General features: G+C 51.3%; 1 protein-coding gene across 1 annotated transcript in view; it reads right to left on the bottom strand.

Moving 5' to 3' along the window:
* Window positions 1–3,970: 3,970 nt before the first annotated feature.
* GFOD2 (Gfo/Idh/MocA-like oxidoreductase domain containing 2) overlaps window positions 3,971–13,497 on the bottom strand; it is a 53,061-nt gene continuing 43,534 nt past the window's right edge. Inside the window, exons 2-3 of the mRNA XM_017852259.1 lie at window positions 11,461–11,805; window positions 3,971–5,489 (exon numbers count right to left, since the gene is read on the bottom strand). Of these exons, the coding sequence (XP_017707748.1) occupies window positions 4,591–5,489; window positions 11,461–11,719 (1,158 nt within the window). The 5' untranslated portion in view covers window positions 11,720–11,805 and the 3' untranslated portion in view covers window positions 3,971–4,590. The remainder of the gene's footprint in view (window positions 5,490–11,460; window positions 11,806–13,497) is intronic.

Here is a 13,497-nt window from a genome sequence, read left to right as displayed (position 1 = left end):
TCTCAAACTCTGGACCCCAAGCAATCCTCCCTCCTTGGCCTCCCAAAGTGCTAGGATTACAGGCAAGAGCCAACACACCCAGCCAAGATAATGGAGCTTAACCTCCTCGCTTTATGGTTGGGAAGGCAGAGGCCTGGAGAGAAGTGGCCTTGCAGGAGACTACACCCTGGGATCTAGGAATCCCTGTCCTCAGTTGTACAGGATCTGCCAACCTGGGGACTCTCTGGCTAAGGCCTGACCCCAGAAGGCCTCCCTATCTTTGTGCAGCCTCCAGGGCTGGAAGTGTAAGCAAGGCCAGCACTGATAAGGAAGAGGTGGTCCTGTCTTCTCACAGGCAAGGCAGGAATTAGAAATCGTGGGAGAACTAGTCTGCAATTCCTGAGGCCTATTACCCAATGGACTTGTCTAAGCAGGGTGGGTGGTAGGAACTGCAGAAAGGATCAAGTCCCTACTACTCCTAGAAGCTCGCTGTAAAGGGGCAATGCTACATGATTTAGGGAGACATGCGTAGCTGGGCGTGGTGGTCTGTGTCTGTAGTCCCGGATATTTGGGAGGCTGAGGCAGGAGAATCGTTTGAGCCCGGGAGTTCAAGACCAGCCTGGGCAACATTTTTCCCTGTCTCAAGAAGTAAAAATGATGCAGCCATAAAAAAGAATGAAATCGTGTCCGTTGCAGCAACATGGAAATGGCTGAGACCACTATCCTAAGCAAATTAACACAGGAACAGGAAACCAAATGGAACATGTTCTCACAAGTGGGAGCTACACATTGGGTACACATGGACACAAAGATGGGAAACACAAACACAAGACTACGAGGGGGCAGAAAGGGGGTGGGGTGAGTGTTGAAAAAAACTACTGAGTACTGTGTTCACTACCTGGGTGATGAGATCAATCGTCCCCCAAACCTCAGCATCACACAGTATACACATGTAACAAACTTGCACATGTACCCCCTGAATGTAAAATAAAAGTTGAAATTATATATTCAAAACAAGTGGCCAGGTGCAGTGGTTCATGCCTGTAATCCTAGCACCTTGGGAGGCTGAGGGGGGCAGATCACTTAGGCCAGAAGTTCAAGACCAGCCTGGACAACGTGGGAAACCCCGTCTCTACTAAAAATACAAAAATTAGGCTGGGGGCGGTGGCTCACGCGTGTAATCCCAGTACTTTGGGAGGCCAAGGCGGGTGGATCACGAGGTCAGGAGTTCGAAACCAGCCAGCCTGGCCAACATGGTGAAACCCTGTCTCTACTAAAAATACAAAAAAATTAGCCGGACATGGTGGTGTGCGCCTGTAATTCCAGCTACTCGGGAGGCTGAGGCAGGAGAATTGCTTGAACCAGGGGGGTGGAGGTTGCAGTGAGCCGAGATCGCACCACTCCACTCCAGCCTAGGCAACAAGAGCGAAACTCCGTCTCAAAAGCAAACAAACCCCCACCCCCAAATTAGCCAGGTGTGGTGGCGGGCACCTGCAGTCCCAGCTACTTGGGAGGCTGAGGCAGGAGAATCGCTTGAACCCGGGAGGTGGAGGTGGCTGTGAGCCAAGGTGACGCCACTGCACTCCGGCCTGGGTGACAGAGTGAGACTGTCAAGAAAAGAAAGGAGGGAAGGGAAGGGGAGGGGAGGGGAGGGAGAGAGGGAAGGAGGAATGGAGGGAGGGAGGGAATAAAGGAAGGAAGGAAGGGGGAGAGAGAGAGAGAAAGAAAGAAAAGAAAAAGAAAGAGAGAGAGAGAGAGAAAGAAAAAAGAAAGAGGGAGGGAGGGAGGGAGATACAACCTCAGTGCAACTGAGGACCAAGGCTGTGGGACCACAGGTTGGGGAGTGGCTACTTTGCCGAGGGCAGAAGTGGTGACCAGGCAGTCCTCCAGCTGACTCCTGAGAGGTGGTGCCTTCCAGGCAGAGGACGTGCCAGGGACAAAGCCCTGCTAGTATGGAAGCTGCCACCTCCGCAGGAGGGCTGCTTAGTGTGGCTGGAGTGGACGGCATGGCCATATGGAAACCAGGTTGGGCAAGTCCGGGGGTGAGGAGGAGGGGTGTGGACAGGGAAGGATCTTGGCATGACGTTCAGGAGAGGCTGCTTGGCCGGCAGGGTGACGGGCAGAACAGGAAAGGAAGCGGCTGCCACCGTCTGGGTGAAAACAGTTCTGGATTTGGTGAAAACAGTCCTGGATTTGGCTGGAGGTTGAAGAATACGCAACAGGTATTTTGGAAGTTCTCTTCTGGTTGCTGTATCTGATGAGCAAAGCTAACTGCATTTTACTGTCCTGGAAAACTTTATTTTGACCTGAGAAAGAGCTAGCTAGTAACACCCTGAGATTTGGAAAAAGGTCCTGGGAGATGCTGTCTTCTTCCAGGAGGGGGCGCTGCTGGACAAGTCTGGAACCAGTGTGGGTTCAGTCACGCGTGGAGACCAGAATCCTGTGGGCTCCCTTGGCCACAGGCATCTGAGCACATCTATCTTCCCCATCCCCAGTGTGGGACTGACCAGCTCTGATACCCAGGAGATACTCGATGGTAAAGACATCTAAGGGAAGAGGCCATATACCCCTCTGGCCATGAATCTAGGCTCTGGGGATTCCCATAGAGGAAACGGGATCCTCATTGAAGTAGCTCTGCACTAAGCCCCAGCACATTCTGGGAACCCAAGTGCCATTCTGGATGGCCACATGGCCCTTTCTTATGTGGGAGCATCTAAGTCGGGCTTGTGCTTTCCTGGTCAATTCCCACATTTCAGAGCGACCTCAACACCCTAGCAACAACATGGGAGGACTGAGCTGAGCTAACTGTCCCAGGGACAAGGGGGCAGCCTCCCCTTTAACCTTCAGTGTCCTGCCTGGTGGTGGGTGCTGTCTGCACTTCACTTCCTAGTTCAGGCCAGGCCGAGCCTCCTGCAGCAAGCAGAGGCAATGCTGGGCCCTTGGGTGTGAAGAGTCCCAAGTGCTGGGAGGAAGTGTGGTTCAAGGTCAGGCTCTGTGGTTAGATGGTCCTGACCAGGCTCCCAGCTCCATCATGGACAACCTACAGGAGGCAAGTAGCGTTGCCCTCTGTGCCTCCATTTTATGATCTGAATGATGGGAATATTTACCATCAGAGAGTGGTTTGGAGATTAAGTGAAATAATAACATACATGTTTGCCCTGAGGGTCAGCATGCAGTAGGCACACTCCAACCCTATCCCTTGTTATTCCCTCTCACAAGGATATCTGAATCCAGTACACAACAGGAAAATAAGCCTGGTGACTTCTAGAAGAGGTGCCAAGAGGAAAAGGAAGCCCTCCCTGGGCTTTTCTGGCAAGGAGCCCAGGGCAGGGAAGTGGGCGGAAGGTTAGAGAAGGGAACAGAACTCGGTCCAGGCTGAACGAGCCTGGCAGGCTGGTCAAAGAAGCAATGGGGAGGGCGTGTCCTTTCTCAACACCACTCCCCACCCCAGCTTCTGGAGGTGGGTAGAAGACTGGCCCTGAGCAGAGCACAGTCAAGAGCACAGTGGGTGACTGGCCCTCAGGTCCAGCCACAGCTGCTCCACGGGGCATGCCTGGAGCTCTTCCTCCTACTTCTCACCCTGTGCCACCTCCCTGAAACCACTCCCCCCCGCCACCTCAAGGGCACTCTGGCAGCCAACACCGTGACATTAAGAACAGAACCCCTCCTGACCTCCAGCCCAGTGAGGTCCCAAATTCTCCCGATATCTGCTGAGACGGCAGGCGCAGCAGCAGCCCATTAGGAAGTCCTGACTCCTGTTCTCTGAGGAAATCTTTTCTTCGGAGGCTCCTGGGATTTGGCTATGAGGGAACAGGCAGGAGACGAGGGCTGGCACGGGCAGCAGCCCGTGTGGCACAGTTGACGGTGATGACCCACGGCTGGCTCCAAGCTGCTGTGGAGCAATGAGTAAAGAGAAAAACCCCCTACAGCAAGAAACAAGCCTTTCAGTATTAAAGACACCCAACCTACCAAACAAAAACCACATGCCATGTCCTATTTTCTCAATTATTTATTAACATTTCTCAGATGTTCTAAAGCCCTCCCTTGCCTCCTCTCTGCCAAATCAGGGCCCTCTGTCCTACTTCAAAAGCCTGAGAGCTCACTTAATAAAGCAAGCCCCAGTCCCCACCTGGGAAGGGCCTGGTCACATGGGAGGGCAGGTGAGGGTCCCTGAGGGACAGCTTGTTGCCCTCACTGTTCCTGAGATGTCCCAGCCCAAGAAGGAAACGAAACTTCTCATCATTTCTCCTCGGGCCTCAGCCGAGCTGGCCCTATTGTGCTTTCTCACCGTTAGGACTGCGGATCAGGCTGAGGGGCTCACCAGGGTGAGCCTTTCCGAGTCCCACTCACTGGCATCGCCATGAGGAGGCCCAGCGGCAGCTCTGCCCTGTGCACACCGTGGTAACCTGGCCAACAAGAACATTTGCCACCCTGCAAGTCTGAGGAGCAGGTGAGTCGCTGGAGGGGGCGAAGTCCCAGGGCCACCTCTGGCTTCACCCAGACTCATTAAATGAAAGACACCATCTCTGCTAGGGCCAAGCCCCTGTCACATCTGGCTCCTGTTCTCCTCCCTGGTCCCTCTGCCCTGTGGCAAGAAGCCCAGGTGCAGGTTCATAGGTTGTTCCGCTGAAGTGCCTCACACAAGTTCTGGTTGGTGTCGGGCTCCTCCGTCAGCACCTCCACAGCCTCCCACTCCCCGGATCGGCTCGACCTCTTGATGGCATCCACCACGCTCTGCATGTACAGCCCATCCTCGAAGGAGGCAGCCATGGAGACAGGGGTGCGGTCCCAGGTTCGGCGGTCGCCCTGCCCCTGGAAGGACTGGCGCAAGGCCTGCACCATGTAGACCATGCCCTTCAGGTACAGCAGCGGGACGTCCTGGGGCCCCTGTTCAGGCAGCCCTGCACCCACGGCCAGCGAGTCCCTCAACAGCAGCTCCTCTTGCGTGGCAGAATTCTTCTGCCCATAGAGGTCAGCTCCTCGGGCGACGAGGCGTCCTGCAGAGCCTACCACCATGACTTCATGCACAAAGGCGCCTGGCATGTTGAAGTTGAGTGTCACTGTGCTACACACACCCCCACCCATGAGCATTTGGAAGAAACAGAAGTCATCGCTGGTGACATGCCGGATGCCACGGATGGCAGCGTTCTGCCTCACAAATGTCTTGAGCAGCCCGTGCACCTTCTCGGCTCTCCGGCCGGTCAGGTGGGTCAGCAGGTCCACAATGTAGGTCCCCATGGTGTGCAGGCCCCCACCGCCCATGAGCTCATCACAGATCCAGCCATAGCTGGGGCTCAGCAGGCTGCCTGAGTAGATGCGGGCATCGCAGATCATCACTGCTCCTACGTAGTGCTCCGAGATCAGCTGCTTCATGCGCACGAAGGCAGGCAGGAAGCGCAGCACGTTCCCTACCAGGCTCATGAGCTGTGGGTAGTAGCGTGAGGCCGTCACCATCCGGAAGGCATCCACCGATGTTGCTGCCTTCTCGCAAACCACATTCTTCCCAATACCTAACAATAGGACACAACAGGAAATCTCAAAGTTCCAAGGAGGAATCTCCAGCATGTCCACCTGCCCTGAGGATTCTGGACCTGTCTGCCTCACAACTGCATGAACTAATTTTTTTGTTTTCTTTTTTGTAGAGGTGGGGTCTTGCTATGTTGCCCAGGATAGTCTCAAACTCCTGGCCTCAAGCGATCCTCCACTTTGGCCTTGTGAGTAACTGGGACCACAGGTGTGTACCACCACATCTGGCTAATTTAAAATTTTTTTTGTAGAGATGGGGTCTCCCTCTGTTGCATAAGCTGGTCTAGAACTCCTGGGCCCAAGTGATCCTCCTGCCTTGGCCTCCCAAAGTGCTGAGATTACAGGTGTTAGCTGCCATGCCTGGCCCCAAATTTCTTCAAATAAATCTCTCTCTTAAACACCCTATTGGTTCTGTTTCTCTGGAGAACCCTGAATAATATAGGAGGGCTAGAAAGGTTGGCACACTTCATGGATGTGTCTCTATGCTGTCATGCATTTATTAGGTCATCAGCTTGGGGCAAGGGAATCTAACCTATTTTCTAGGGGATGGGCTAGTCATAACTCCCACTCTTAGTCATAACTCTAGAGAGGGCCCTAAGAGTCCCTGCAGATTGTTTTCTGAAAACACTGGCCCAACAAGTTAGAGTGGCCCAAGGCTACAAAATGGTTGGCTCTGGTAGGACGGGAAGGAAGTGAGAATACCCTTTTTGCCCTCACACCCATTCTGGGTACGCTGCAGTCAACACGCACCCAGAGCTAAACAAAGTTGGACAAAGCCCTGAAGAGAGTGCTAGAGGATGAGCAGCTGGAAACTGAAGGGATGAATGCTGCTCCATGTTTCAAGATGAAAGCTCGTGAGGAAGAGCAGCCATGAGACACTAACACCTGCAGTGTTCCTGCAAGCTTCGTGTGGTTCAAGTCAAAGGAAATCCTGTGCTAATACCTTAAATAGAAAACTTAGAGCCGGGCGCGGTGGCTCAAGCCTGTAATCCCAGCACTTTGGGAGGCCGAGACGGGCGGATCACGAGGTCAGGAGATTGAGACCATCCTGGCTAACATGGTGAAACCCCGTCTCTACTAAAAAATATTAAAAAACTAGCCGGGCGAGGTGGCGGGCGCCTGTAGTCCCAGCTACTCCAGAGGCTGAGGCAGGAGAATGGCGTAAACCCGGGAGGTGGAGCTTGCAGTGAGCTGAGATCCAGCCACTGCACTCCAGCCTGGGCGACAGAGCCAGACTCCGTCTCAAAAAAAAAAAAAAAAAAAGAAAAGAAAACTTAGAAAGCCCAAAAAGCAGTATGGACTAGACACATACAGAAGTTTACAAGTCATAGTAAGCCAGGAAGGGTAAACACCCTGGCAAAAACCCATGAAAAAGCTCTCCAACATCCAATTGCTTCTCGGAATAAAAGCCGAAGTCCTTACAAAGGCCCCACCCATAAGGTCTTGATACATGATCTGTGCACTCCTCCAAAATTTTCCTTTTTTTTTTTTTTTCTTAAATTGAGATGGAGTCTCACTCTGTTGCCCAAGCTGGAGTGCAGTGGCTTGATCTTGGATCACTACAACTTCCGCCTCCCAGGTTCAAGCAGTTCTCCTGCTTCAGCCTCCTGAGTAGCTGGGATTATAGGCACCCACCACCACACCCAGCTAATTGTTGTATTTTTAGTGGAGACAGGGTTTCACCATGTTGGCCAGGCTGGTCTCCAACTCCTGACCTCAGGTGATCCACCTGCCTTGGCTTCCCAAAGTGCTGGAATTAAGGCAGGAGCTGCCATGCCTAGCCACTCCAAAATTTTCTTTTTGATCTCTTTGTCTCCTGTGGTCTTTCAGCTGCTCATCCTGCTCTAGCCACTGAATGAGAGATGGGAGCTGCTATGCAGAAGGACTTGGTGACTGGGGAGAGGCAATGATCACAAAATGCTGAAGGACTGAGAAGGCAGGGCTGGGTTAGGAAACGAGACTGAAAGCATTACACAGAGCCTATATGCAATGTGGAAAACGGAGTACCAAGTCTTGGTCTGGATTAATTCGTGTGCTTACCCTTCTAGTTGAAGCCCATTTGGGCAATGTGTGCACCTGGGCTTCTCCTCCATGGCCATCCAGGCTCCACTCTGGCACTCCACAAGTACTTCCTGGTTGGAGGGGCAGCCTTAGGCCTGGATGCCTGTGACCTGGGGTAACCAAGTCAAGAGTGTGCCTTCTCCAGGTATGTGCATCTTCAATAACCATGGTGTTCATCTTCCCTCAGGCCCCTGAACATTTTCTGAATGTTTTCAGATGGGGCAATGGTAAAGACACAGATTATTTCTGATGGCTCACTGCAGGGTGCAGCTTACCCTGATGGACCAAGATGGATTCTTTCCACACAGGTTCAGGTGGGGCCAGCTTGCAGCAGAAACAATAGTAACTACAGACAATAAATCTTGCAACAAAAAACTAAGAAAACTTTATAGAAATGGCCAATGTCTCGGCTTGGCATGGTGGCTCACGCCTATAACTGCGGCACTTTGGGAGGCTGAGGTGGGCAGATAAACTGAGGTCAGGAGTTTGAGACTAGCCTAACCAACAGGAAGAAACCCTGTCTCTACTAAAAATACAAAATTAGCCGAGTGTGGTGGCACATGCCTGTAATTCCAGCTACTCGGGAGGCTGAGGCAGGAAAATCACTTGAACCCGGAAGGTGAAGGTTGCGATGAGTTGAGATTGCGCCATTGCACGCCAGCCTGGACAACAAGAGTTAAACTGTCTCAAAAAAAAAAGAAGTGGCCGATGTCCCACGTGATGGATGGGCCCCAAGACAACTGACTGCCCAGGGAGAGTCAATTATTGGTGCTGGACTCAAGCTTTGGAGCCAGAAATTCCTATGCTCAAATCTTGGCTCTCTCACTTCATTGCTAGATGACCTGGGAAATTTCTAAACTTCTCTGGGTTTTTGTTTACTACTGTTAACTGTAAAGCAGGATTTTCCAGTTACAGGGAAGAAAGGAGGACTAAGTCAACCAAAGCAGTATATGTAAAGAACCTGGCTCAGTACAGCTCTGTCAACAGTACATTTTATTACCATCACCAAGGGAGGGATTCAGCCAATGTCACAAATACAGAGGAAAAAAGCCCACTGCAACTTGGATATTAAGACTTGGCTGGGCATGGTGGTTCACGCTTATAATCCCAGCACTTTGGGAGGCCAAGGTGGGAGGATCACTTGAGTTCAGGAGTTCAAAATCAGCCTGGGCAACATAGCAAGACCTAGTATCTATTTTATTTTATTTTATTTTATTTTTTGAGACGGAGTCTCGCTCTGTCGCACAGGCTGGAGTGCAGTGGCGCGATCGTGGCTCACTGCAAGCTCCGCCTCCCGGGTTCATGCCATTCTCCTGCCTCAGCCTCCTGAGTAGCTGGGACTACAGGCGCCCGCCACCGCGCCCGGCTAATTTTTTGTATTTTTTAGTAGAGACGGGGTTTCACCAAGGTCTCGATCTCCTGACCTTGTGATCTGCCCGTCTCGGCCTCCCAAAGTGCTGGGATTACAGGCGTGAGCCACCGCGCCCGGCCAAGACCTAGTATCTATTTTAAAAAAATAAAAACTAAGCCAGGCATGGTGGCATGTACCTGTAGTCCCAGCTACTTGGGAGGCTGAGGTAGGAGGATCCCTTGAGTCCAGGAGATTGGGGCTGCAGTTAGCTATGATCAAGCCACTGTGCTCCAGCGTGGGCAACAGAATGAGACTTTGTCCCAGATAAATAAATAAATAAATAAAAAGACTCACATAGAAACTACATTTTCCAGATAAATAATTTCTTTTCTTTTCTTTTCTTTTTTTTTTTTTTGAGACAGAGCTTTGCTCTTGTTGCCCAGGCTGGAGTACAATGGCACGATCTCAGCTCACTGCAACCTCTGCCTCCCGGGTTCAAGCCATTTTCCTGCCTCAGCCTCCCAAGGCAGCTGGGATTACAGGCGCCTGCCACCATGCCCAGATAATTTTTTTGTATTTTTAGTAGAGATGGGGTTTCACCATGTTGGCCAGGCTAGTCTTGAACTCCTGACCTCAGGTGATGCACTCACCTTGGCCTCCCAAAGTGCTGAGATTACAGGCGTGAGCCATTGCGTCAGCCCCAGGTACATAATTTCTATGTTCTGTATTTTGAAAATCTGATTTAGTTTCTTCTTCCTCTTTTTAGAAGACAGGGTCTTGCTTTGTCACTTAGGCTGGAGTGCAGTGATTCTGGTTCACTGCAGTCTTGGTCTGGCCTCAAGCAGAGCCTTCCTCTCAGCTTTCCAAGTAGCAAGGACCATAGGTGCGTGACAGCACACCCAGCTGATTTTTTTTTTTTTTTTTTTTTTTGAGACGGAGTCTGGCTCTGTCACCCAGGCTGGAGTGCAATGATGCAATCCGCAATCTCGGCTCACTGCAAGCTCCGCCTCCCAGGCTCCCGCCATTCTCTTGCCTCAGCCTCCCGAGTAGCTGGGACTACAGGCATGCACCACCATGACCGGCTAATTTTTTTGTATACTCCAGCCTGGGCAACAGAGCGAGACTCCATCTAAAAAAAAAAAAAATAATAATAATAATAATAAAATGTAGGCCAGGCGTGGTGGCTCACGCCTGTAATCCCAGCACTCTGGGAGGCTAAGGCGGATGGATCATGAGGTCAGGAGATCGAGACCATTCCAGCTCACACAGTGAAACCCCGTCTCTACTAAAGATACAGAAAATTTAGCCGGGCATGGTGGCAGCACCTGTAGTCCCAGCTACTCAGGAGGCTGAGGCAGGAGAATGGTGTGAACCCGGGAGGCGGAGCTTGCAGTGAGCGGAGATTGCGCCACTATACTCCAGCCTGGGTGACAGAGCGAGACTCCGTCTCAAAAGAAAAAAAAAATGCTGGGCACGATGGCTCACACCTGTAATCCCAGCACTTTGAGAGGCCAAGGCGGATGGATCACCTGAGGTCAGGAGTTCGAGATCATCCCAGCTCACAAAGTGAAACCCTGTCTCTACTAAAAATACAAAAATTAGCTGAGCATGGTGGCAGGTGCCTGTAATCCCAGCTACTCGGGAGGCTGAGGCAGGAGAATCACTTGAACCCGGGAGGCGAAGGCTGCAGTGAATCGGGATTGCACCAGTGCACTCCAGCCTGGGCAACAACGGTGAAACTCTGTCTCAAACTAAACTAAACTAAAATAAAATAAAAATTGCTGGCTGAATGTTTACTGGTTTACTTACTAAACTAGGTTCTGATTTATATTAGATAAAGAGAAGAAGTTGACTCCAGTTGACTACAAAGAGAAGACCAATGGGAACTGCAGGAGAACAGCTCAGCAGGCCACGCCCAGCCAGGGGCAGGAGGTTACCAAGCCAAAACTTCCCAAGGGAATGGAGATGTCATGTGAGCAGGCTGTCAACCGATCTTGTCAGGAAAGCCAATGCTGTCAGAGCCTTCCTGTCCTCTGGCAATACAAAACTGCAATTTGGCAGGAAGGGTGTGTGCTCACCATAGTCAAACACTGACAAAACATGGGAAATGGTAGCCTTGCTACACAGCCTCTCCTTCCTGTGGTGCTGTGTGCCCCAGAAATGGGAGAACAAACACACCAGTCACAACCAATTCCCTGGCACCCAGGGCTCGGACCTCTAACTTCACATAAACCTCAAAGTTTATGTTGCCTGAGAGGCAACCATCTCCAGCCCCTTGATGGCTGTCTCTTAGAATACTTCCTTAATTTCTGTTCAGGGATTCATAGATGGGAGGTAGGTTAGACTATGTCTTTTTTCTCCTATAGTTATAAGAACTCCCAATATGCCCTCCCCAAGCACTGCTTCAGGGACAAGTGATGTCCCAGAGTTCTCCTCTCTGCAGATGCGAGCCTAGGAAGGAGAGCTCAGAGGAGGGGTGTGACCCTCAGAGGACTGCCCAGAGGGAGACACGATCTGCCCCTGACGTGGCCTGTTGGGCGTACCTAGAGCCTTCACGGATATCTGCCGGGTGAGTGGAGGGGGGATGCTGATGCACACCAGATCCACGTCTTGATGCAGCAAGATGTCATCAGTCCGGCTGGTATAGAAGGCGATGTTCATCTCCTCAGCAAGCTGCTTCGCCTCCTCCTCAGTCTTCCCCCACAGGGCCTCAACAGTGAACCCTTCTGCCCTCAGCAGCGGGACCAGAACTCGAGCGGAGCTGCCAGTCCCAAACACGCCCACTCCTGGCAGCATCTTCATCCCGGCCTCTGCTTTACCAACTCATCTCCTCACAAGAGCCTCCGGCATGGATATGATCTTCCAAACATCCTGGTCAGACATGGCTCCTAGAATAGCAAGCATTACACTGGTTATTACTGGAGAAGACACTCAGCTGAGGCTACTTTCTTCTTTTTTTTTCAGATGGAGTCTCGCTCTGTCGCCCAGGCTGGAGTGCAGTGGTGCAAAGGCTACTTTCAAATAAGGAAGCAACAAGTTCTCTGCCAGAAAAGCACAAATGAAATATGGCTCAGGCCGGGCGCGGTGGCTCAAGCCTATAATCCCAGCACTTTAGGAGGCCGAGACGGGCGGATCACGAGGTCAGGATATCGAGACCATCCTGGCTAACACGGTGAAACCTCATCTCTACTTAAAAAAAATACAAAAAACGAGCCGGGCAAGGTGGCGGGCACCTGTAGTCCCAGCTACTCAGGAGGCTGAGGCCGGAGAATGGCGTAAACCCGGGGGGCGGAGCTTGCAGTGAGCTGAGATCCGGCCACTGCACTCCAGCCTGGGTGACAGAGCAAGACTCCATCTCAAAAAAAAAAAAAAAGAAAAGAAATATGGCTCAAGGCCAGGCATGGTGGCTCACGCACGCCTGTAACCTCAGCATTTTGGGAGGCCGAGGTGGGAAGATCACTTGAGGCCAGGAGTTTGAGAGTAGCCTGGGCAACATGGCGAAATATCATCTCTATAAAAAAAAAAATTTAAAAATAGCCGGATGTGGTGGCATGCGCTCATTGTAGTCCTAGCTACCTGGGAGGCTGAGGTGAAAGGATCACATGAGCCCAGGAGTTCACAACTGTAGTGAGCAATAATTGCACTACTGCATTCCAGCTTGGGCAACAGTGCAAGACCTTGTCTCAAAAGAAAAAAGAAATACTGTTCCAAGATGAAAAATTGTAGAATCTTCTTCTTCCATGGAGACTGAATGATAGGAAAAATGGAAAATGAATAAAGCTGGATTTAAGTCTCTGCTCTGCTACTTAATTTTCTGTGTAACCCTGGTCAAACCATTCAACCTTCAAGGCCTTAAATGTATAATAAGGGGAGTAATTGATCTTTAAAGTTCCTTCTTGCTGTAAAGTTCATGATTCTATATATGACAAAGAAAAAGAAGAGTGGAGGCCAGGCACGGTGGCTCACACCGGTAATCCCAGCACTTTGGGAGGCCAAGGCGGGTGGATCGCCTGAGCTAAAGAGTTCAAAACCAGCTAGGTCAACATGGTGAAACGCCATCTCTACTAAAAATACAAAAAAATTTAGCCAGGCATGGTGGCAGATGCCTGTAATCCCAGCTACTCAGGAAGCTGAGGAAGGAGAATCATTCGACCCAGGAGGCAGAGGTTGCAGTGAGCTGAGATCACACTATTGCACTCCTACCTGGGTGACAGTGAGACTCCGCTGTCTCAAACAAAAAAAAAAGCAGCAGCCGGGCGCGGTGGCTCACGCCTGTAATCCCTGCACTTTGGGAGGCCGAGGGGGGCAGATCATCTGAGGTCAGGAGTTTGAGACTGGCCTGGCCAAGATGGCCAACCCCGTCTGTATTAAAAATACAAAATTAGCCGGGCGTGGTGGTGCATGCCTGTAGTCCCAGTTACTCGGGAGGCTGAGGCAGGAGAATTGCTTGAACTCAGGAGGCAGAGGTTGCAGTGAGCCGAGATTGTGCCACTGCACTCCAACCTAGGCAACAAGAGGAAGACTCTGTCTAAAAAAAAAAATAAGGAAAGAAGGAAGGAAGGAAGGGAGGGAGGGAGGGA

Source organism: Rhinopithecus bieti, unplaced genomic scaffold, assembly GCF_001698545.2.
Source record: "Rhinopithecus bieti isolate Rb0 unplaced genomic scaffold, ASM169854v2 scaffold_34281, whole genome shotgun sequence".
NCBI lineage: Eukaryota > Metazoa > Chordata > Mammalia > Primates > Cercopithecidae > Rhinopithecus > Rhinopithecus bieti.
The sequence above is the reverse complement of the archived record's forward strand: the minus strand, read 5'-3'. Positions and strand labels throughout refer to the sequence as shown.